We start from the raw sequence: 24,662 nt of genomic DNA on the forward strand, positions 1-24,662 counted from the left end.
AGAGGACTCTTTTGAATTGGTAATCAGCAACAAACGAGGTCCCACAGGGGATGAGAGAATCAGAACTGAACCTGAACACCAATACTCTCAATTGAGAAACCGCTTTCAGGTGGAATAGCTGGGAGAATGCAGCTCCAGAGCCGGCTGCGGCTGTGTGTGAAACGACATTCAGGTGACAGCGCTGAAGGCACTGTTCTGGCACCTGAAAGGTCTGCAGCAGGGCGAGGTGCCGTGGAGCAAACGCCGGCTCCTGTCGACTGTGGCCGTAGTCCCGCCCGCTTTCAGGTGCCTAGGGGGAGCGCTTGGAAGCGGAGAATACACCTACCCGAGGAGGGTTGGGTAAGTACTCCTCGGGTCAGGGTTCTCCGCTTTCAGGTGGCTTCCCAACAGCCGCATTTGGGTATTTTAGGCGGCTTTAAGTTGGGGTATTCTGGCCACCTGAAAGCGGCTAATGAAGGTACCAAGCATGCATTAGCCAAATTTGCTGACGATACCAAGATAGATTGGTTAGCAAGTTGTGAAGAAGAAAAAGTGTTGAAATGCGAAATAATTGGGCAAAGCATTGGCAGATGGAGTAGAATGTGAAAACACAATTCCAATTTGTGAGAAAGAATAAAAAATAAAACGATTAAAATTCTGTGGTGGAAAAGATTTCAAGATTCCTCATAATGAAGGAAGATGGCATGTAGTTACACCAAGTAACTTTAAAAAGTGTGGAATGTTTATTGTTATTGCAAAAGATGTGGAGCATAAAACTGATGCAACTTCAGGGAACATGTGAGGCTACATCTTTTCAAGAAAACAATGGAGGCTGAGGCTTGAATATATTTATGACAGAGATTGACAGATATTTAAACCACAAGGGAGTATGAAGAGTGGGTAGGTATTTTTATGCTGGGCATCTGCTTCGAGGCCTGCTGCAGAGTGGATAAATTTTTTTTTTAAATTTACCTGTTCATGGAGCATCTGCTCCAGTGCTGCTTTTATGAAGAGCAGCACCTCGGTGCGTCACCCGTCATAAATACGCGGCAGGCCATGGCTGTCTTCCCTTCCCATAATCCCCCACGCAGCTGGAACTGCTTTGCGTTTCCCTGAACGGTTCCAGCTGCATGGGGGATGATAGGTAGGGAAGACGGCCATTGCTCTGCCATTTATTAAGCCGCTGGCACTGACAAGCGGCTCCGAAGGCTGAAGCCGCCCAGTGAGGTGCTGGAGCAGCCAGCAGGGCTGTCAAAGCCCACACCAGCCATCCCTACCCCGATGGCCACCCCTGCCCAATGACTGCCCCTGCCCCAATGGCTCCTGCTGGCCGCCCCGCCGCCTGCCCCTGCCCGACAGCTCCTGCTGACCCCCGCCGGACCCCTCCTGCCCTGATGGCCCCTGTCCTGAGGGGATCGTAGAGGGAGAGGGGTGAGTGAGATGGGTTGTGGGCTGATGACATCACCACAACATCATCAGCCCGCCATTAGCCAGCCATTTGCAATAGCAGTACATTCATTCAGGGTGGCAGAGTATAGCACTCCACCGCCGACCCTGCCCCCCAGGGATTGCAGTCGGCGCCTTGGAGCCGGCCAGGGTGCATTCATAGAACCAAGTCTCCCAATGTAAGGGCGCAAAATCTCCGCCTTTACACTCGGGCTTTTTGACCATATGAAAGAACTTAGTAAGAAAGTGATATTGAGGCCGAGGCACCATGAATAAACAAGATCATACTGAATGACAAAGCAGGCTGAAGGGTTCAACTATCCTACTCCTGCTTCTTTGGAGATTAAAATAATACAGTTCATGCTGAAAAATACAGTGCAAATATATTGAACGGAGTCATCCAATTCTGATGCAGTTACATTACAAATACAATTTCCACCACCCTCCCCATGCCCGCAGATTCAACAAACCTTAGACTATGAAAGGAGTACTAAAATGACCATCTAGCAAGTAAGACAATTTATTTCATCAGATTTTCAGGGTTAATTGGAAAATTGCACTTGTTGAAGCCTTAGCCACAAAATGTCACCACTGCAGCTCACAGCAAGTTATCACAGAAAACACTATTAAGAAAATATTGTGTCCATTTATTTTTACCTACTGTATTGGAGGAACTCAGCTGTAGATAATATTATGAAAAGTCCAATCACCTTAAGGATTAAGTAGTCAATTTTTGGATTTACATTGCTACATAATGTTCAGTGGAAAAGTAGAAGGATAATCAAACTCCAATGTTACCCTTAAATAATCTTTTGCTCACTGGGTAGACTCACAAATGTAGTCAGAATTCTCATTCCCAAGGTCAGGTCACCAGAACCCACAGATATTTCTTTAGGAGTGGAATCGATAAATTTTGTACAAATGGATCACAAGAGTTTACCACTTATTTTGCAGGCCATTTTATCTTCTGCACAGGTGAATGAGGATACAGTATCATTTGTAAATTCTTCCTCTCGAGATCTGTGCAACAGGGAGTCTTTCTTTTGTTGGTATTCTGCCACCCATTGAAATTGGAGCGGGAATCCTCCAGCAGCAGCTTGTTTGGATACTTCTACAATAGGAAAATCACAAATGAAGCAGACACACATTGCTGATCCAACCATCGTTAAACATTTTCTTTTGTAAAAATGAAAAGCAGATTTTTTTAAATACAAATGCATCCTTTTCATGTAGTAATATTCTAATGCAAAAAAATGGATTCAGATCAAACATTCAATTGATAAGATAACTACTGCAATGCTTTGTCCCAGGAAGATACCAAATAATTTAATTGTATTCTAAGTTCTGAAAGGACAGCAATAATACAGTAAATCAAAAAAGAGAGATTTCTGGGACTTCTGTTGATGTCTGCTTGGTTTGAACCAGTTCAAATTTTAAAAGAATGTATCTCAATTTCATGATATTCTGTTAAATATAAAAACTGGACAGACAATTTAGCATAAAATTTGATTGTTTGGCATATGACAATTCTTCAAATATAATTTTACATGAAATGGGAAAAGTCATTTTCAAATGTCTTCCAAACTAATAAAACCATGGATGATCATTAGTTTGTTCACTATTGTGTCCTCAATATCCAGCTCTGTATTCTGAATGAATGATAATAAACACAATATTTTGCCCTCCCAAAGGGACTCCTTTTATGGCTGATATTGGCATCCCACCAAATACAACTTTTGCCTTTACTCTTTAAACTACGAAAGTGTGAAACATTGTCTGATTCCTGGTCCCTCGTTATTCTGCAATATTCTGATGTCTCACTGAAACTTATCACAGAAAAGATCTGCCCATTCATCAATAGAGATTAAAATATTTTTTCCAATGTTGTCCTCTCCTATTTAAAAAAAAATCTTTTTCATGTAAGATACAGCATGGTTACAGACCCTTCAGACCCAAAGACACTCATATGACCAATTACTAACCCTATACATCTTTAGATTGTGCTATGTACCAGACAGCAGCAATAAAAATTATCCCAGATGGTGTTACATTTAAAATAATATTTTAATTATTAATCAATAATGGTAATAACATCTAATTTAACTAACTTATCTACACTTATCTACACTTATCTAAATTAAACCCCAAATATGCTCGAGGCTCAATTCTCCAAAGGCAGTTCAAAGTTCAGTTTTGGAAATTCAGTGAAGACCCGTGGGCTTGAAATTGATGTGAGACACAGGCTTCAGATAGTTGACACTCGCAGGCTTTAGATGGATCAGACACGTTAGCCTTAGATGAAATGAGCAGTTCATGAAGTGGGTGAAAGAGACCGGGGTAACAGAATGTTGATTAACTCACAAAACCCTTGTTGAGGTGCTTCAGGGAAATGTCCCTTTTAGACAAGTGCCAACCAAAACTCCCCTCTTCTTTTGCATAGAGGACACAAAGCAAGTGATGCTCACAAATCTTCCAGAATCGTTTTCATGGATCAGATGAACTCAAGTGACTCTCACTCTGGTCACCATCCAAGCACAGTATTTCTTCTTCAAATAGAACCCTTTTCGTGGGTTAGTTGAAGTGGTCTTCTCATCGCTCTCTACTAACAGGAAGAAATCTGACAGTTTGTCTGGAACCCCACAATGAGGCCAAGTGAGTTTCTCAGTCCCACAAAGAAGGTTAAAGAGCTCTTCACTCTTGTGTTGCCTTCTTAAAATGGCTTCCTGAGCAAACTATGTACTTTTCAATAAGATGGTCACATGATATCTGCCCCTGGCTTCCCCAGGGCTGCTTCCAAAATCTGCAAGGTTTGTTCTATCTAATCTCTTAAAGGGTCATTCCCACACAAATAAAATGAACTAGAAAATGGGAGAACGTCACTGTGGTAAGAAACCAGAGCATCCAGAGGAAACACACGCGGACACAGGAAGACCATACAAACTCCTTACAGATAGCACTAGATTCGTATCAGGGTTACTAATGCTGTACTAGCATTGAGTGAACCACTACACGAACCCTAACCATGCTGCCCTATCTCAAAGACTGTCCTTCTTAATAAAATTCAGCTTCACAGCTGGTGAAATCCTTCTGCTTCCTTGCCACAATGCAATAATAAAATGAGTTAATTTACAGTTTAGACTTCATAACAGGGGTTAGCAGTCCACTTACAAGTTGAAAGAATTCTGGATGGAAATAGGGCAGAAGCATTTGCAAACATTTCCCCTCCTCAGTCAATGAACAATGGTCGTGTTCCCACCACTGTTAATGTCAAGTTCACCTCATTAACAAATGATCTGGTTTTGCAAGGGAGATCACATCACAATCACACCCTGCACATGTTCGAGCCTACCATCATTAATATGAAAATCAACGCGTTCCTGTAACACAGCTTCTCTTGCAAAGAACTGACTGGGTTTGTGTTTACTTGAAAAGAGAAGGCCAAGAAAAGGCCTGAATTAAATATGAGAAGCATAGATAAGGTCTTCACGGGGCCACAGTGAGAAATCAGTACATTTAGCAGTTGTCCATAATTAGAACACATACTGTGCACTCTATAATGTTTGGGACAATGACATTTTTTCCTGTGCTCCACAATTTTATATCTTTAATCAAACAATTCACATTGCACTTTCCAGACTTTATTCAAGGCTATTTGTATCTATATAAATTACAGCACTCTTTATACATAGTTCCTCCATTTCAAGGCACATTAATGTTTGGGACATTTGCTTTCACAGGTGTTTGTGATTACTCAGGTATGTTAAATTGTTTCATTGGTGCAGGTATAAGAGAACTAAGCTTGCTTTTAAGGTTTTAATCATCTTTGGATCTGTAGTTGTCATTTTTCAACTTGAGAACCAGAGTGGTGCCAAATGAAAGTCAAAGAAGCCATTAGGTTGAAAAACAAAAATAAAACAGTAAGAGACATCACCCAAATCTTAGGATTACCTACATCACTGTTTTGAACATCATTAAGAAGAGACAGTGTACTGGTAATCTCATTAATTGCAAAGGGAAAGATATTCCAAGGAAGAACACCACTGTTGATGACAGAAGAATTTTCATCGTAATAAAGACGTCCACCAGATCAGAAACTCTCTTCAGGAGGCAGGTGTGGATATATCAATGACTACAATCGGTAGAAGACTTCATGATAAGAAATACAGAGGCTACACTACAAAATGCCAAGCCACAGATAGAATGGCCAGATTACAGTTTACCAAGAAGTATTTCAAAGAGCCTGCAGAAATCTGGAAAGACGGCCTGTGGAAAGATGAGACCAAGATTAACTGTATTAAAGTGATAGTAAGAGCAAAGTGTAGTGGTGTATCTCCTGCGGATGGTATTCATCAACATATCTCCACCTGCTTACCGAAGAGTGCTTCTGATCTGTCAGACATACGTTTGGGAATTTTTCTTCATTATGATGAGAATTCTTCTGTCATAAACAGTGGTGTTCTTCCTTGGAATACTGGATCCTTTGCGATCATTGAGCTCACTATTATGCTTTTACTTCTAAATGATGTTCAGAGCAGTTGATTTTGGTAATCCTGAAGTCTGGGTGATGTCTTTTACTGTTTCATTCTTGTTTTTCAGCCTTAAAATGGCTTCTTTGACTTTCGTTGGCACAACCCTGGTACTAAGGTTGTCAAATGGCAAATTTAGACTCTAAAGATGATCAAAAACTTAGAAGCAAGCCTAGCTCTCTTATACCTGCACCAATAAAGCAAGTAAACATACCTGAGTCCTCACAAACACCTGTGAAGCCAAAGGTCCCAAACATTATAGTGCCCTGAAATGAGGGGTCTATGTATAAAAAGTGCTGCAAATATGGTCAAACCAAAACGTATACAAATAACTTTGAATAAAGTCTGGAATTTGGACTTTAATTCCATTAAATTGTTTGATTACAAATTTTAAATTGTTGCACATAGGGACAAATAAAGGAAAAAACATTATAAAGGCACTGTAGATTCAAGGTGAAAGATAGGAAATTTGGATAAGATTTGAGTTTCATTCAGAGGATGCTTGAAATCTAGATGCACTGCCAAAATGGTTTTTTTTTGTTTAGCAAGGGATGCTGACTTTTCAGGCTGCACAGCATTTAATTCCCTCTGCCGAAATGACCTTGAGTAGTTGAGTTCTAGAACCACTACAGTCTCGAGGAATAGGAAAACCCACAATGTTGTCAGGGAAGGAAATAGATTTTGAGCCATCAACAGTGAAAGAATGATGATGAATTTCCAAGTTAAAATAGTGAACGACTTGGAGGTCAACTTCAAAGTAAAGATTTCCTCATGCTTTTGCTGTCCTGTTCGTCTCCCCGATAGAGGTAATTCATCTGGAAGGTGCTGTCCAAGGTGTCAGTGCATCTGCAGGGCATCGTGTGGATAGTACAAACCGCTGCTGTGCATCAGAGGTAGTGATTGAATTGTTGTGGATGGGATGGCAAAGACAATGACAGCAGGTTCACGGACATTGGAAACCACTGGCATTCTTCAGCCGACTTCTTCGTCCGCCAGAGCACAAATATAGTGCTTTCGACCGTGAGTTGCTGGGCATGTACCTCGCGGTACGTCATTTTCACTATTTCTTGGAGGGGAGGCCTTTCACCATTTTTACCGACCACAAACCCCTCATTCAGGTGCTCGCTATGGCTAGAGATCCCTGGTCGGCCTGTCACCTGTCCTTTGTGTCGGAGCTCAACACCAACTTTCAGCACAAGGCGGGGAAAGACAACATGGTCACCGACGTGCTCTCCCGACCGGCCATTTGCTTGCTGACACCCCGGTTAGACTACGACCAGCTTGCCCAGGACCAGAAGTCCGACAAAGAGACGCAGACCTTCAGGAGTGCCATTACAGGCCTGCGGTTCTAGGACCTCCCGATGCCTCTCGGTGACAATACCGTCCTGTGCGATGTCTCCATGGGCACCCCGCGACCAATGGTTCCCCAGCAGTGGTGCAGGCAAGCAAGTCTTCCACCATATCCACGACCTTTCCCACCCTTCCATCAAGTCCACGGTTCGTATGGTGGCAGAATGCTTCGTCTGGCATAGGCTTCGAAAGCAGATTGCAGACTGGGCCAGGACCTGCACCCATTGCCAGCTTTCCAAGGTGCACAAGCACACCAGAGCGCCCAAGTAGGATTTCGAACATGTCCGAGAACGGTTCAGCCACGTACATGTTGATATTGTCAGCCCCTTACCCATTTCCTGAGGTAACTGCTACCTTTTCATGGTGGTAGATTGCACCATTCGCTGGCCCAAGGCAATTCCAATGCCAGATGCGTCCGTGGACTCCTGCTCCCGAGCACTTTTCACCAGTTGGGTTGCCCGGTTCGGCGTCCCAACCCACCTCACCAACGACCGAGGCACGCAGTTCACCTCCGCGCTCTGGGCACAACTCGCCAACAGACTGGGAATCGAGCTGCATCACACAATGACCTATCACTCACAGGCCAATGGACTAGTCAAGTGATTCACCGCCACCTTAAGTCAGCACTTATGGCCAGCCTCACCGGCCCCGACTGGGTGGATGAGCTGCCTTGGGTACTCCTGGGCATCCGCTCAACACCCAAAGAAGACCTGCAGACGTCATCGGCCAAGCTGGTCTACGGTGCACCGTTAGCTCTGCCTGGTGAGTTTATCAATGCACCTCACAGCCCTCAACAGTCACTGCACAGTTTACTTCCCCGTCTCTGGGCCCAGTTGGACTTCACACCCCCACCACCACCCAGACACGGCACTTGAGCCTCCTACGTCCCTAGCGAGCTGTATTCCGCAAAATATGTCTTTATCAGGTGAGGCCCATCCACAGCACCCCTTCAAAGACCTTATGAAGGGCTGTACAGAGTCATCCTGCGTTCAGGATCCACCTTCACACTAGATATCGGTGGTAAAAGGGAACTGTTTACTATAGACAGATTAAAGCCAGCATGCCTCGACCCCAACGAGCCAGTGGTTGTGGCTCAGTCCAAGAAGCGAGTCCGTCCGGCAAAGAAAGACATTGGCTCCAGTTCTGGGGGGGGGGGGGGGCTGTGTGCTGGCACGCCATTAGGCAGGCGAACCAGCCCCGAATTTCATGCACGCGGCGGGGCAGCCGGCCAAAATGGCGCCATCAGGGGTTTCTTCCCGACCTCGGCACCAGGCTTAGAAGTCTGCGCTCTGAAGCCCACGTGACGCCCTGACGGCATCCGGGCCCACGGCGCGGTTCTCAGCCAGGTCCTGGCTAGGAGTATAAGAATACCCAGGCAGACCTCAATAAATCAGTTTTGCTCACTGAACTCAACCCATTTGGTTGTAGAGTTATTCAGTAGGCAGAGGAGCCGTCGCTACAGGCTGATGAAATAATCTGCTCCCAAAATGATTGTAGTTAAGTCTAAATGAATGATTAATATTTTAACTATGATCAAGTGAATGTAACTATACCAGTTTCATCATTAACTTTGACCTGGAAAAGCTTACAACAGCAAAGCCATAGAATGCAATGTCAGAATTAAGTTCAAACACACTCAATACACCTGTCGTTTACTCAAATAGTTAATCCATAATTTTTGTTTTAACATAAACACTCTGTATGTAAAATAAGCTATAACAGAAGTTATCATTGCTACCTTCGTGTAATAACAGCAAGTCTAAATAAATTAAACTGGAAAGAAGATAAATCGGTAATTAATGGCATCCATGCATTATTAAATTATTAACCAAGGATAAACACAGATCATTATTCGATCCACCCTTCAGCCAAAGCACAGGCAGTCAACCTACACATTTCTTCTTTTGTTCACTTATTAAAATTACTGCATTTACAAATAATCTTTCATAACACACACATGAAGTGGGCTAATTGTATTAGCAAGTGCAAAGGCTCTTTAAAGTTGCCAACAGCATTGTTAATGTAATGTTTTGTGGTCTATTCCTTCACAATGTTCCCAACCACCAACGTTATCTCAAGCAGGATGTTATGACCATAATATTCACTTTGCAGCAATTTAAAAATAACTATGAAATGCACAGGATTAAAAGTGCATCTTGAATATACATATTTAAAATAATTCTGAACCTTGCATGATGTTGTTTGTACAATGAATTTATTTTATTTCATCTCTCAACATCAGCACTTCGTACTGGCATTTCTAAGTTGCTTGTACATTATGGTCCTTTTACCACCAAGGATCCTCAATTAAACAGCACTTAAGACATTGTGATTATCTTATTTAGTTATCTCGGGGCTCAAAAATGTTTTTAAAAAATCAATTGTTAGGCCTCTAATTATGATATAATGAGTTAAATAATGAATTAAATAATGAGTCAAATAATAAATTAAATAATGAGATAAATAATTAGTTAAATAATGAATTAAATAATGAGTTGAACAATGAATTAAATAATGAATTAGACGATGACTTAAATAATGAATTAAACGATGAGTCAAACAATGAATTAAATAATTAATTAGACGATGAGTTAAATAATGCATTAAATGGTTAATTAAAAATGCATTAAATAATGAATTAAACGATGAATTAAATAATGAGAAACAATGAATTAAATAATGAATTAAATGATGAATTAAATAATGAATTAAATAATGAATTAAATAATGAATTTAATGATTAATTAAATAATGCATTAAACTATTAATTAAAAAATGCATTAAATAATGAATTAAACAATGAATTAAATGATGCATTAAATAATGAATTAAATGATTAGTTAAATAATGAGTTAAACAACGAATTAAATTATGAATTAAATAATGAATTAAACAATGAATTAAATTATGAATTAAACAATGAATTAAATAAGGAATTAAATAATGCATTCATTAATGAATTAATTGATGAGTTAAATAATGAATTAAATAGGCTCCTCGATGAGAGAATAGTCATTATCAAAAAGTGACGACGTTATCTGGCAAGTTTGGAAGAACTGAATGGTTACAGAGAACAGACTCACTGCAGGACCCTCACCAATTTTAAATTGACGCAAGGAGGAAATGCTGGTCAGTGACCTTGATATCAAACAAATTCTATTTATGCACTTCCACTTTGAATGATCCAACCTTGTTTCTGGTCTCCTGCGCTGTTGAGCATCAGTACCCTAACTTTTATCTGGGCACTTTGAAGATTCTATATTGGCCATTTTTTTCATTTTCACTTCTAGTGTTAAGTCTGGCCATTAGTATTGCAGGCAGATATATCTATAGTATTCACTCAGTTTTTACATCTATAAACATGATCTGATCCATTTGTTTTCATTCTCCCTCATGACTTGATCCCCAGCTACAGCAATTCTGCATTTCACCCTATCAGAAATATTCTCATTGTCCAATGCATTCCTCCCTTAGAATTTCTGCAACTTAAAACAAAATTTGTTTCACTCTTTCTCATTTTTGACCAAAAGTCTTCAGCCCAAACATGTGAAAATATTTCACTTGAAAATTTTTTTTAAATTTAGACATACAGCACGCCCATGACCGCAGAGCCCACCTCACTGACAAAAGACAAAGGATGAAAAGCCCAACACCCAACCCCAACCAACCAATTTTCCCCTGCAACCGCTGCAACCGTGTCTGCCTGTCCCGCATCGGACTTGTCAGCCACAAACGAGCCTGCAGCTGACGTGGACATTTACCCCCTCCATAAATCTTCGTCCGTGAAGCCAAGCCGAAGAACTTACACCCCTAGTATATTTTGAATGGTGGGAGGAAACCAGAGCCCTCAAGGAAAACCCCACAGACCTGAGGAGAATGTACAAACTCCTACGGACAGCGCGGGATTTTAACCCCAGTCCCAATTGCTGGAGTTGTAAAGGCATTACACTAACCACAAAGATGCAACTGGATTTGTGACAAGTTTTCAGCATTTTCTATCTTTAATTCATCTTTCACAGGAGGTGACATGGTTGGCATAGAGGTTAGTGCAACACCTTTACAGCACCAGTGATTATAATCAGAGCTTGAATCCTGTGCTGAAAGGAGTTTGTCCATTCTCCCCATGTCTGCGTGGGTTTTCCCTGGGGGCTCCGGTTTCTTCCCACGATTCTAAATTTACCATGGCTTAGGTTAATTGGGTATAAATTGGGCAGGCATGGGCTTATGGGCCAAAATGTCCTATTACGGTGCTGTATGTCTAAATTTAAAAAATTTTAAATTAAATTTTAAAAAGTTTAAAAATTAAATTTAAATTTAGGGGTTTTGACAATTAACCCCCTCAGTAGATCATATTCATTAGCTTTTACTAATTACTGATTTTAATTAAAATATGCTGAACAAACTATGTAAAAACAGTTTTCAGTAAATTGGATCAGTAAATTTGCAGGTGACACAAAAATTCGAGGTGTAGTGGACAGCGAGAAAGGGTTTGAAAGCTTACAACAGGATCTGGACCAACTGGAAAACTGGGCTGCAAAACAGCAGATGGAATTTAACGCTGGCAAGTGTGAGGTGTTGTATGTTGGCAGGACAAACCAGGATAGGACTTGCAGAATGTAGTAGAACAAAAGGATCGAGGAACACAGAAACACAATTCCTTGAAAATCGTGTTACATTTAGATAGAGTCATATAGAGAGCTTTTGAAAATTTGGCTTTGGTAAGTCAAAGTATAGAGTACAGAAGTCCAGTCGTGATGAAGAGAGTTCAGCCTGAATTGCTGACTGTCAATTGCCTTCCATGCATGCAGCCTGACCCACTGAGCTTCTCTAGCATTTTACATTATTTACCCATGAAAATTCAGATAATGTAACCATAATTTGAAAATCTGGTTGAGACTTGGGAGCTACTTCTAAGGGCAGCGGGGTTGGTGAAGCATTTAGTGCAAGACTGTAACAGTGCCACAATCAAGACCAGGGTTCAAATCCTGCACTGTCTGTAAAGAGTTTATACGTTCTCCCCATGTCTGCATGGGTTTCCTCCCACCATTCAAAACCTAGCTGGGTTGTAGGTCAATTGGGTGTAATTGGGTTGTAGGTCAATTGGGCTCATGCGCCGAAAGGGCCTGTTACTGTGCTGCATGTCTAAAAAAAATTAATTGCTCAGCAAGCTGACTGCACTGGTGGAATAAGAAACAGGGTTAACATTTAAATTTGATGACTTTATGTTGGAACAATAGCGAGTTGTAAGATATGGCACAAAATAGGACAAAGGGATAGGGATCAAGATCTCTGATGGGGTGGAAAGAAAGAGTGACAAAAGGGATGACAGCACCAAGCTAAGTATGATGAGATTGGAATAATTAATGCACAAATGAGAATTAAAAGAAGCAGGGACCAAATCTGCATTTGGTTTCTCTAATGTGAAGGAAGGCACTCACACTGAGATGATAAAATTCAGTAAATTCAGTAAACCTGTCATGAATTGTTGCTTTGCGTGTTGAGTCCCTGGATAGCAGGAAAGGAAAAGCATAGGTAAAGCTACATAGCGAAAGTTATTTGCAGTACATCTTGGGGATTTTCCAGCACAAATTGGGACATCAATTAGTCCTGATGTTGATCCTACTTTTATCACTGATCATCCCTGGTGGCCCACGTTTAATGTTGCATTTGGGGATATTTGAGGCCCTTGCAAATATAATAACACTCAGAGGCTAAGAAACATTTCTTACCTCCACATGCCTTTTGGACTTCCTGTACGAAAATCCTAGTCTGTGAACCAAATGGTAGCAGAAGTGCTTGATCAATATCTCTTGATATTATTTTGACAGTTGCGTCAGAACCTGTAGGGTTGTCGAGGCATTTTGGATAAATTCCCATTATTTTTAGTCCTTTCATCATCTGTAGAATTTTGCTTTTGTACATCCAAAACACGACACCAGAACTCAATATATAGCCAAGCCAATAAATGGTCATATACAATGCCATAGGTGCTCTGTGATTAGTAATATATTACTTCAGGAGGTATGTGGAGGGGGGGGGAAGGTTGAGAACCATTGCTTTAGAGCAATGGATCAGAAACCAATCCACTGACCATAAGAGCGACAGAAAGGATCTCACTGGGGTCGCTTCTCCCCCCCCCCCCCCCCCACCACCTTGACGTGATCTACCAGGATCATTTGAAGAGAGGGTGCAAAAATCATCGAGGACCCTACTACCCCACACACAGCATCTTTCAGCTACTCCTGTAAGGAAAGAGATACAGGAGTATCAGAACCACCAAGCTGAGAAACAGCTTCTTACCAGGGGCAGTGAAACTGCTGAACAACTGAAAGAACTGCTCACACTATCCCTCTGAGACTCAACTGTTTTTTAAACAATATTTATTTATTTTTATACATGTACAGCATACATGTATTTGTCTGTATGTGTGTGTTATATCTGGATATATGTTTGCATGTTTTTGGACCAAGGACTGGAGAACACTGTTTCATCAGATTGGACTTGCACAATCAGATGAGAATAAACTTGATCTTGAAGACATTGCTTTACTTTTGGCATTTAGGTTAGTCTAAATTTCAATTCACCAATTTCAGTCGTAAAAGATGACTGCAGAACTGCCGAAATGTTCTGGTCAGTTTCATGTAATGCATAAATGAGAAAAAATTTAACCCGTTTTACATGAATATCTGAATCAAAATTCCATTTGTTAGGTCTGCTTTCCTTCAGGCAAGGAGGTAAAGGTAAAGGTTTCTAGAAGTTAAACAGGTTTTGCATTTAAGATGTACAAAATGGGCATTAAGAAAACCATTTTTAACTGTTTCAAGCTCGTAAGAATAAGCACATCACTAAAACAGGAATTATGAATGGAAAACTATGCTCACTTTGAATCATTACCACTTTATCCATTAAAATGCAAAGAATTATATGATTAAAGCTATGGATATACTGACACCCAGTGGCACAAACAAAGAAGAAACAGAAAAATTAAATGCCATTTTTACCAATAATTTAGCAATAATTCAAAACACAAATTGTTCCAAGTATTTTCCATCGAATGTGCTTGAGTATTTTTTTTTTAATTTTACATCTAACTTGGCCCTTTTCCAATCATGGATTAAACTGGATACATTTCAATTTGCCTGTTGTCCAAACAGGTCCATGGCAAACTCCATCTTCCCTCAACCTCCACTCTGCTCAAGAACCCCAGACATCTTGCCCAGACAACTGACATAGAATACAGCTCAGCCTTCAATACCAAAGTATTGAACAAACTCATTCCCAAATGTCAGGATCTAGGTCTCACTGGATCCTTGACTTCCTGTTTAATAGATCACAATCCATGAAGAGAGGCAACCACATCTCCTCCATGGCCACACACAGCACCAACACTCAAGAATGTGCACTCAGTCTCTCACTATATTCCCTCTGTAGCCACAACAGCAAATATCATTCCAACTCCCAGCTTCAAATTTTCCAATGACACCAGTCTTGGGTTGGAGATCAAATAATAATGAGATGAAATACAGGAAGAAAATCATGGTGCATGGTGCCAAGATATTTTTTGTTTCCCAATATTAATAAGACTTCAAGAGGGGGCAGAGACCACACCCTTGGCTATGTCAACGGTGTTGAATGGATAGAGTAGGTTGCTTCGAGTTCTTTGGAGCAATTATTTCCAATGACCTGACCTGGACTAGCCATGTTGATTGAAGCCAAGATTAAGACAGCACACCAATGTCTCTACTTTCTTGGAAAAACAAAGAAGTTCAGCATGTCCCCATGTCCCTCAACAACTTCTCCAGATACACTATTGAAATTATATTTTCTAAATGCATCTCAGTGTGGTAATCACACACCAACAGACTTAAAAGAGAGTTTCTTTGGAATTCTATAACTCAACTAATATAGCCCCTTAAAATCAAAAAGAGTTTGCTAAACACCTTCTTCACAACTCTATCAACCTTGGTCACCAGGTTTATGAACTAGGCATCTGTGCCACGACATCTCTCTGTTCTACAATACTCCAGGTCCTACTGATTTAACCTACCAAAATGTAACACCTTTGACTTGTCCGTGTTAAGATACACCTGCCAATCCCTGGTCCTCTTTCCAGTTAATCTAGACTCTATCGTAATCTTCACTGTTGACTATATCACTAATTCTGATGTCATCCACAAGCTTACAAATGGCATTGCCATCTACATACAGGTCGTCCTCAACTTACGACCGTAATTGGGACTGAAGGATTGGTCATAACTCAAATTGGTCATATGTCTGATTCACATGTCTTCATGAGATACTAAAGGAATTTTTCAAAATAATGTTCAAAAAATGAACCTTTAATGAAGAACTTCAGAATATGTACAATATTTTTTTAGATTTTGGTTTTATGTGTGGGTGGACGTAACTCACATAGGTCATAAGTTGAGGATCACCTGTAATTACTATAGACAACAAGCAACAATAGATCCAGCACCAAATCTTGCAGCCCACCACTAATTGTAGGCCTCCAATCTAAATAACAAAATTCCAATGCCACCCTCTGACTCCTGGCTAATTGGATTGAAGCATACCATGCTGAATCTTGTCAAAAGCCATGCTGAAGTCCATGTACGCAAAGTCCATATCCTCATCTATCATCTTGGTCACCTCTTCAAAAAATTCAAATTCCTTAAACACAACTTCCCATGCACAATGCCATGCTGTCTCTAATCAAATCTTGCCTTTCCAAAAGCATGTAGATCCTGTCCCTCAGAATTCCCTCCAGTAACTTTCCCACCACTAATGTTAATCCCACCAGTCTGTAGTTTCCTGGCTTGTTCTTTCTGTCATTTTTTTAAAAATAAAGGCACAACTTTGGTCACCCTCCAGTCTTTAAGCACCTCACCTGTGTCTAATGATGATACATACATCTCAGGTGGATTCATTCCAGGTGGATGCATCATACTGTGCTATGGGAGCTGTTCTACCCAAGATCGGAAGCTACAGAAGGTGACGAATGTTGCTCAGAACATTACCAAATGTCCCTCCCCTCCATAGATTCCATCTATACTTCTCACTGCCTAGAAAAAGCTGCCAACATACTGAAGGACCCATCCTACCCCAGGCACATTCTCTTCACCCTCCTATAAATTTTAATCTAATTGCTTGGCAAGCAATTTAAAAAAAAACACAAATTAAAAGGCTCAATTTTGCATAATAATAAATAGAAAGCAAAAAAAAATGTTCCAAATATAACAAACTCAGCAACCTATTTATCAAGTCAAAATCTAAAAAAGATACCATCTTCCAAATTTAACTGGGATGGACAATTAAAATGTCCACATCTAGAGAATGAAAATTGTACAAAATTGCAGATACTTAGTTAAGTATTCTTTCAATATTTTTATATTTTTCCTTTTTAAAGCGTAAAGAAAACTTTAGAAACATCATAGATATTATTGCACAACACTTTGCATATTGTTTTTCTACACCAGACTGCAAGAATAAGTGCCCACTCTTTTAAACATTCATTAATTTCTAGTTTCCTTTGGAAACACAGTGATGACTTTCTTGGAACATTTCAAAATGAGTGTCACAAGACCTGTTTATACACCAAACTGACTAAGCAATGAAGGGGAAAAAAAATAATCGAGATGGTGTGGAGGGGAATTTGAAAAGGGACTGTGCTTCTTGTCCATGGGCTTCAGCAATGACCATGCTGTATTCTGACATTATTTTACTGGAAATAATCATTGCCGAGATTTCTATAGCGCAAATGTTTCTCGCCAGTACCAACCCAAATCTGAATGGTGTTCAGATTCCTGATGGCTGGTTTGGACTGTCTTGGAACTTGAAAAATTCAAAGTGGAATTGTATACTTGAATCAGCCAACATCTCCAGTGACACATTTCTGAGAGAATCCACTAATGAAGCAAATGGAATGGGTCTTAAGGAACGTCTGCAGCAATGTTCTGGGATTGACATGAACAACCTCCAACTACCACCAATATTCCTTTACCATGGTAAGACTCCAACCAATGTGGTATTTCCCGCCATTCCCGCTGACTTCAACGTTAACTGGATCTCCTTGAATTCTAGGTTGATCAAACATTGCCCTGGCATCAAGAGCAGTCTCTTTCCTTAGTCTGGCTTTCACAGAGACCTAAGCAAAGTCCAGGTTATAAGCTGGTAGCTCCCAAATGATGAGTTGAATGAGGATGAGATCATTGTTGGATTCTCCCCTGACCACAATACTACGTTCCTATTTCTGCTGCATCAATAACTGATCTTAATCAAGGCATAGCAAAGGAAGCAACATTAATTTGGCCTGATTCTGCTGGTATGAGCCAATCACAGGTAATAGTCGCTCTTGCCATCTTGCAAGGATTTATATTTTTAGGTCCTATTCTACAATAATTAAAACTCCATTCACAATAAAGTTATCATTCATTGTACTGGTGATTGACCATTGTTTTGTTTGGTTGTTTTTTTGTTCGGATTGTGTGAAATTTCAAACATGTAAAAGGGAAGATGTGTAATCGGGAGTGAGTTCATCGACTTACAATTTGCACCTTCCATTTAATTGTGATTCCTTTGAAATCGGTCATTGAATTAAGTATCCATTTACTCTAAACTATTAAAATTCAACCTTCTCAAGTCACACACTGAAGACTCAGAATCTTGTTTTAGTTGGGGTTTTTTTTCTTTCCTGAATCCAAACTACATTAAATGTTAAATCAGCTTTGCAAAGCACACAAGTTATGGCACAAAACCACAATCCTCATAATGTAATATTTTCTGACTAAAAACCAGTTTAAAATATTTGGATCACTATCTTGCCTTGAGAAGTGATAGGTTACTTTTGACAGCAGCTTGAGAGGAAAATCTTGCAGCAATTTGAAAATCACCCTTCACCTTCCCACACCTCTCCTTTGACTGTCTAAATTGCTTCGTTTTGTTCCACCAATGAGCAAATGGCACAAGTAGCAAGGCTGATTGCCCAATTTTGTTCCTTAAAGTTTCTTAAAATTTAGCATTTGTGACCAAGGCAATTTCCTGTGGGAAGTTCAACAAAACTGCACTGCATTTAAATTATACCCATTGGTATTAGTGCAACAACACTGTCAAGATCCTGAATTGTGTAACTCACAATAAATGACAAATGTACAAACACCAAGGATTTAAACTCATCCAGACTCTCCTCCACATCAAACCTTGCATTAAACTGCTACCCATTGTGAAATGCACTAGATCCTGTACTCTAATTTAAAATTCTTATTCATGCTTTGAAACTACCTCATCGTCGTGACCCACTCATCGACATAGCATCATTGAGCCAACATGCAATCATGTGGAACTTTCTGTTTCTCTAAGTTTGGCATTGTGGTGCATTTCCTTCTTCTTTCAGTCACTACTAACATTTGTGGCTTGCAGATGACCATGCTCTGGAAATCCTTCCTTCAACCTCTCAAACTACTTCTCCTCTTCAAGAAGCAACTTTTGCCAAACTTTTGGGCACAACATTTTTTTTCAGATCAGCATTCATTTTATTTATTTCGCTGTTGTGAGGCATTTGAAGTATTCTCCCATTTTCAAGTCAATGTATTAATATGTAGCTGCAGCTATTAATACAGTCCATCAATTTTGAAGTATATTTAATATGGCTGAATGATTAAGACTTACCAATAGTATATGTGTTCTGAATCACTGAAAAATAAAAAGCAAAATCTACATTAGTCCATGTAAATATAATTAGTATATTTATTTAAATGCAATCTGTGGAATGATCAACATTGAACAATGTTGACTGGATCAGAGTACTTTCCCAATTGCATGATGACTGCTCAGTTTGTCTTTATTTAGTTTCTGAATTGAATAAAATTTGTAGGATAGAAACAAATCATGTTTTCTTATTTGCTTTCTCTAATGTGAAGGAAGGCACTCACACTGTGAGTGGCATTATATGTCTGAGATCTATCGTGCTTTTGCTGGAAAATAGACAAATGAGAAGGGATCCCATGGAAACATAAAAGTCTAATCGGATTGAATACATAAAAATGCTCTTAAGGGCTGGGGAATCTAAACCAGAGTTTACAGCCTTAAGAAATTAGATAAGCCAAATTATAATGGAGATTAGAGAAACTTTCTTCACCCAGAGGGTTCTGAATCTGTGGAGTTTGTAACCATTCAAGGCCCAAGTCAAAACATATATTCAAGAAGAAAAATGTATTTCATTATGTTAAATTAAACAAGGGGTAGGGGTGAAGGAAGAAGCAGTTGTACTGAATTGGGTAATCAGCCATGATTGAGTGTGAATGGACCAATTCTTGCTTCTGTTCCAATTTTCAATGCTTATAAGTAAGTTGGAAGGATTTGAATAGATAGAGACCCAACTAATTTTCCTCTATTGTGACAACCATTTTACAGCAAGTGTTAGAGAAACAGGGAGCTCATATGAACAATTCTTTGTCCTTAAGAACATACTTCAATCACAGAACTGAATTGGAAGTGAAAAATCAAAATAATGGAAAAGAGCAGAGGAAAACGATATATTACAAGAATTCAGTTTTCAGATTTATTGTCAGGGTACAAACATGACATCACATATAACCCTGAGATTCTTTTTCCCTGCGGACGTGGCAGAATTACCTCTAATTGGTAGTGCAAAAGACTGTACAAAGCATAAACATGTAAACAAATAAAGAACCAATAATGAATGTAAAAAAAACTAACTGTGCAATACAGAGAGAATAAAAAAGAAAAATCAATAAAGTTCACAAGTAAAAGTCTTTAAATGAGTTTCTGATTGAGTAAGTCGTTGAGGTGGAGCCATAGCAGCTGTTCCTGAACCTGGTGGTGCGAGTCTTGTGGCACCTAAACCTCTTTCCTGATGGCAGCATCAAGATCAGAGTGTGTGCTGGGTGGTGTGGGTCTTTGATGATTGCCACTGCTATCCATTGGGAATGTTCCCTGTAGACGTACTCAATAGTGGGAGGGTTTTGCTTGCGATGTCCTGGGCTGTGTCCACTACCTTTAAGAGGGCTTTATGCTCAGAGGGACTGGTGTTCCCTTACAAGTCTATGATGCAGCTGGTCACCATACTTTCCACTATACTGCTGTAGAAATTTGCCAGGGTGTCTAGTGTCCTGCCAAACAAGGAAGAAGAAGCGCTGACGTGCCTTCTTCACAATGCCATCGGTATGTTGGATTCAGGAAAGATCCTCCAAGATAGTGACTCACAAGAACTTAAAATTTGCTCACCCTCTCCATCTCTGATTCCACCAATGATCACTGGATTGAATATCTCTACCCTTCCTTTCCTGAAGTCAACAATCACCTCCTTAGTTTTGGAGACATTGAATGCAAGGTTGTTGTTAGTGCACCATTCAGCCAAGTTTTCAACCTCCATCCTATACGCTGACTCATCCCCTTCCTTTATACAACCCACTACCATGCTATTATTGGCAAATTTGTTGATGGTGTTATTGTCATGCCAAGCCTCACAGTCGGAGGTGAGGAGAGCAGGGGGCTAAGAACACAACCTTGTGGTGCTCTGGTACTGATGGAGATTGAGGAGGAGAACTTCTTACCAATCCTCACTGCTTGTGGTCTGGAAGTGAGGATATCCAGGATCTAATTACACAGTGGGGTCTTGGAGTTTGCTGATCAGTTTTGAGGGGTTAAATGCCGAACTGTGGTCGAAAAAGAGCATCTAATGTATGCACCTTTGGTGTCCAGGTGTTCCAAGGCTTTGTGTAGAGTCAATAAGATGGCATCCGCCATAGACCTATTCCTACAATAGGCAAACTGGAATGGACCCATGTCACCGCTCAGAGAGGAGCTGATAGGCTTCATCACCAGCCTTTCCAAACACTTCATCACTGTTGATGTAAGTGCTACTGGTCGATAGTCATTAAGGCAGGTTATTGCACTCTTCTTTGGCACCAGTATGATAGATGCCAGTTTGAAACAAGTGGGTACCATGACCTGCTAGAGTGAGATATTGAAGATACCCATGAATATATTGGTAAGTAGGTCAGCACAGATTTTTAATACTTGGCCACATACTCCATCCAGGTTGGATGCTTTCCTCGGATTTACTCAAATTGGAGAAATGCTGGAAGAACTCCAACAGTCAAAAGAATCTGTAAAAACAGTTAACAACAAAAATCTGCAGACACTGTGGTTGAAGTAAAGACACAATGCTGGAGAAACTCAGCAGGTACAACAGTGTACTTTATAGAACAAAGATTAAAATACATAACCAAAGTTTCAAGCTTGAGCCCTTCAAAGTATGGACAAAATGTGGGCAGGCGCCCAACAAAATGGTGGGGGGGGGGGAGAAGCACAGCCCCACAGGCAGGAGGGAGGGCATACCAGTGAGTATAGGTGAGTACTTGATCTTAGCGTTTAAGAGCAGCAGGGATTACAGATGGGCAGCATTGAGAGGGAATCCCACAGAACTCCTTTCAGAGAGCAAAGGGTTGGCATCCTTGAAGAGATTTCACAGAATTTTGCTGCAGACAGAATTAAAACACAAAAGTTTCCAGGCACCGTGGTTGAAGCAAAAACACAATGCTCGTTAACCTTTCAGGTCAAAGACTCTTCATCAGAACTGGGAACAAGAAAATGATCAAAATGGAGAGCTTTCAACCTGAAATGCTAACAAGTCCTGCTTGAATAGCTGAGTTCTTCCAGCATTTATGTTTTTGTTTATTTCCAGCATCAACAGCTCAACTTGGCCCTTGTTTTAAAAAAATACAACTTTGAACTTAAAAAGTTTCAAGATGCTGCATCAGACATTGTTAGCTTTCACCACATGGTGAAATTGATGTAATATTCACTTGTGACATCAAGTTATTTCAACATTCTCCCTGCCTACATGGTGAAGTAACTGCATTTCTCCAATACTTGCATTGTAAGCAGAGTGGATGTTCTGTGTAATTCCCCAGGAGATTCAAAATACTCAGTCAGCTTCAGACACCACACTTATTTAAAAAAAGAATTTCCGGACAATACCTTCCTCGATAATAAAGTTTTCTGATATGGGCACAATTTCTTCTAATGAAACATCATCTGCGATGATTGCCATTCTTCTATGAGTGTACATAAAAATTCTGAAAAAAATCAGTTGAAATATATTTGAAATGATCTGCTTGAACAATGTTGAAACAATAAATATCCTATATTTCTTTAAAAATTGCTAAAATTGAGGTTTTCACTGTTTAAGCCAGTATTTAGCATCTAGTTCTAGTTAAAGCAAAGAACATTTCTCTTAACAGTTTGAAAGAATTGAGTTGCTTCTTCTACTTTTGTCATTGAACAGTTAGAAATCAACAACATTTATGTGGGGATTACATTTTCTTAGCCTGGAAATGTCCAGGCCCCCACCCTCACTCCCAAAGAATGTGAATGAACGAGTGATGTTTTTAAAAAAACAAAGCAGCTGCTTTTTGATCACTTTCAACACCACCAATTTTTAAAAACTTAAACATTTTTTTTTTCAAAACCGAATGTTACATTCTCATTTTGCTACAGTATGGTCTGAACTTGTGCTTTATAAATATTTGTCCAGGCTGCTGAAGTTTTACTTTACTTATACAACTGCTGCAATAACAAATCCAAGAACACTTCATGAAATCAAGTTTAATATTCCATATTCCAAAACCCAGTCACAGTTTTTTTTTGTTGGATAAAGCTTGGGAGCGGAACAACACAATTGAATTGACTTGTAATGGCATCCTAAAAAGGTGAATGAGATCAGAAATGATTTTGGAACAGAAGCTGACAATGAATGATGAACACTGGATATTGTAAGGTAAAAACATTATGAGATGGGACCGGAGAAGGAGTCACCCAGTACTAAGGAGTAACAGAATGCAGATGTGACCTTGTACACTCAAGATAAGCTTTGCACTAACAAGAATGATGAGCAGCAGACTAACAGAGAAGGATAGCAACAGTTTATTCATTGGACAATGTAATGGTATGATAATTTACTAAGTACGTATCCTGAGGTATAAAAAAAACACCACTTGCTGATAACGGCAGAATGCGCCTTCTCCAACTAACACTGTTAGTTGCAAGTGTTACAATCCGGCAATAAAGAACAAAGAACCTTGATTTCGACTCAGTCTGGTGTTTGACTCACTCATTCATGAACAAAGCAGACCTAACAATATGTGCTTGAAAATTTGAGCAAAATTTAAAGCTTGAACAAGCAACAAATGTGGAAGACTTCAAAGAGAGGGAACGATTGAACCTGTGATTGGCTGGATCACAAGTGGAGAGAAAGAAAAAGAACCATGTCAGTCACAGATTGTGAACTTACTGAGATGGAATTTGGTATGAGAGAATGAGAGTAATAAATTACTCTCAGAAAGGCCTCAGAAATTGCACCACTGGAAAAGAAAGCAGCATAATTAGGACCCACAAGGTGCCAATATTAGGTAAAAGCACAAAGCTTGAGAATCTCACCAGGTCAAAGAGTGTACTTTATATAGCAAAGATAAAGATGAATAGCCAATGTTTCAGGCTTGAACCCTTCATAATGTATGAACAAAATGCAGGCAGGTACTCAAACAAAATGGTTGGGGGGGGGGCACAGTACTAGAGACAGTAAGTAATAGTAATAAGGGAGGGAGGGCACACCAGCTAAGAGGGGGAGGGAGGATGACTGTGAATGGAGAGGAAAGGGAGTTTAGAGCTGGAGAAAAGAAGACAGAGAGATGGGGAAGAGTGGGAGAATGGGATAGCAGAAACCAGATAAGTTTTTTATTTTTTTTAATTTTTCACACTATGAACCATATTAACCAAAATACACACAAACATTTCCCTCTTGAATATACACAGTCATTTTCTCCCCTTTTCCTTCCCTCCCTCCTTCCCACCCCCCTCCCTACCCACTAAACATTCAACATATATAATACATTAAACCCATGAAACAATGTCATCACACAATGAAAATAAACAAGAAAATTGTGTCATCTACCCCCGCATCGGACTTGTCAGCCACAAACGAGCCTGCAGCTGTCGTGGACATTACCCCTCCATAAATCTTCGTCCGCGAAGCCAAGCCAAAGAAGAAAGAATAGTTCCGCAGCAGAGCTTTTCCCATTTTTCATTTTTTATCTTTATATTTAGATCTTGTTCCCACTTTTGTTTGGGTTTACAGCCTTTTTCATCGTTCTCTTTCTCTTGCAGCTTGATGTACATGTTTGTTATAAATCTTTTAATTATCATTGTGTCTGTAATCACATATTCAAAGCTGCTTCCTTCTGGTAACCTCAGCCTGCTTCCCAATTGGTCCTTTAAGTAGGTTTTCAGTTGGTGGTATGCAAACATTGTACGGTGAGTTATACCATATTTGTACTTCATTTG

At 40.0% G+C, this 24,662-nt stretch overlaps 1 protein-coding gene across 5 annotated transcripts in view; it reads right to left on the minus strand.

The window, feature by feature from the left end:
* The window catches only part of inpp5b (inositol polyphosphate-5-phosphatase B), a 149,565-nt gene that overhangs the window by 114,218 nt on the left and 10,685 nt on the right, over positions 1–24,662 (minus strand). For 2 of the 5 annotated variants that reach the window (XM_069895842.1, XM_069895841.1), the window contains exons 3-6: positions 22,302–22,399; positions 18,966–18,989; positions 13,031–13,141; positions 2,366–2,536 (exon numbers count right to left, since the gene is read on the minus strand). In XM_069895842.1, coding sequence (XP_069751943.1) covers positions 2,366–2,536; positions 13,031–13,141; positions 18,966–18,989; positions 22,302–22,399 — 404 coding nt within the window. Of the gene's footprint in view, positions 1–2,365; positions 2,537–13,030; positions 13,142–18,965; positions 18,990–22,301; positions 22,400–24,273; positions 24,297–24,662 lie in introns of those variants that run through there. The other 3 variants (XM_069895844.1, XM_069895843.1, XM_069895845.1) reach the window with 3 other exon arrangements.

Source organism: Narcine bancroftii, chromosome 8, assembly GCF_036971445.1.
Source record: "Narcine bancroftii isolate sNarBan1 chromosome 8, sNarBan1.hap1, whole genome shotgun sequence".
In the NCBI taxonomy this organism is placed as follows: domain Eukaryota; kingdom Metazoa; phylum Chordata; class Chondrichthyes; order Torpediniformes; family Narcinidae; genus Narcine; species Narcine bancroftii.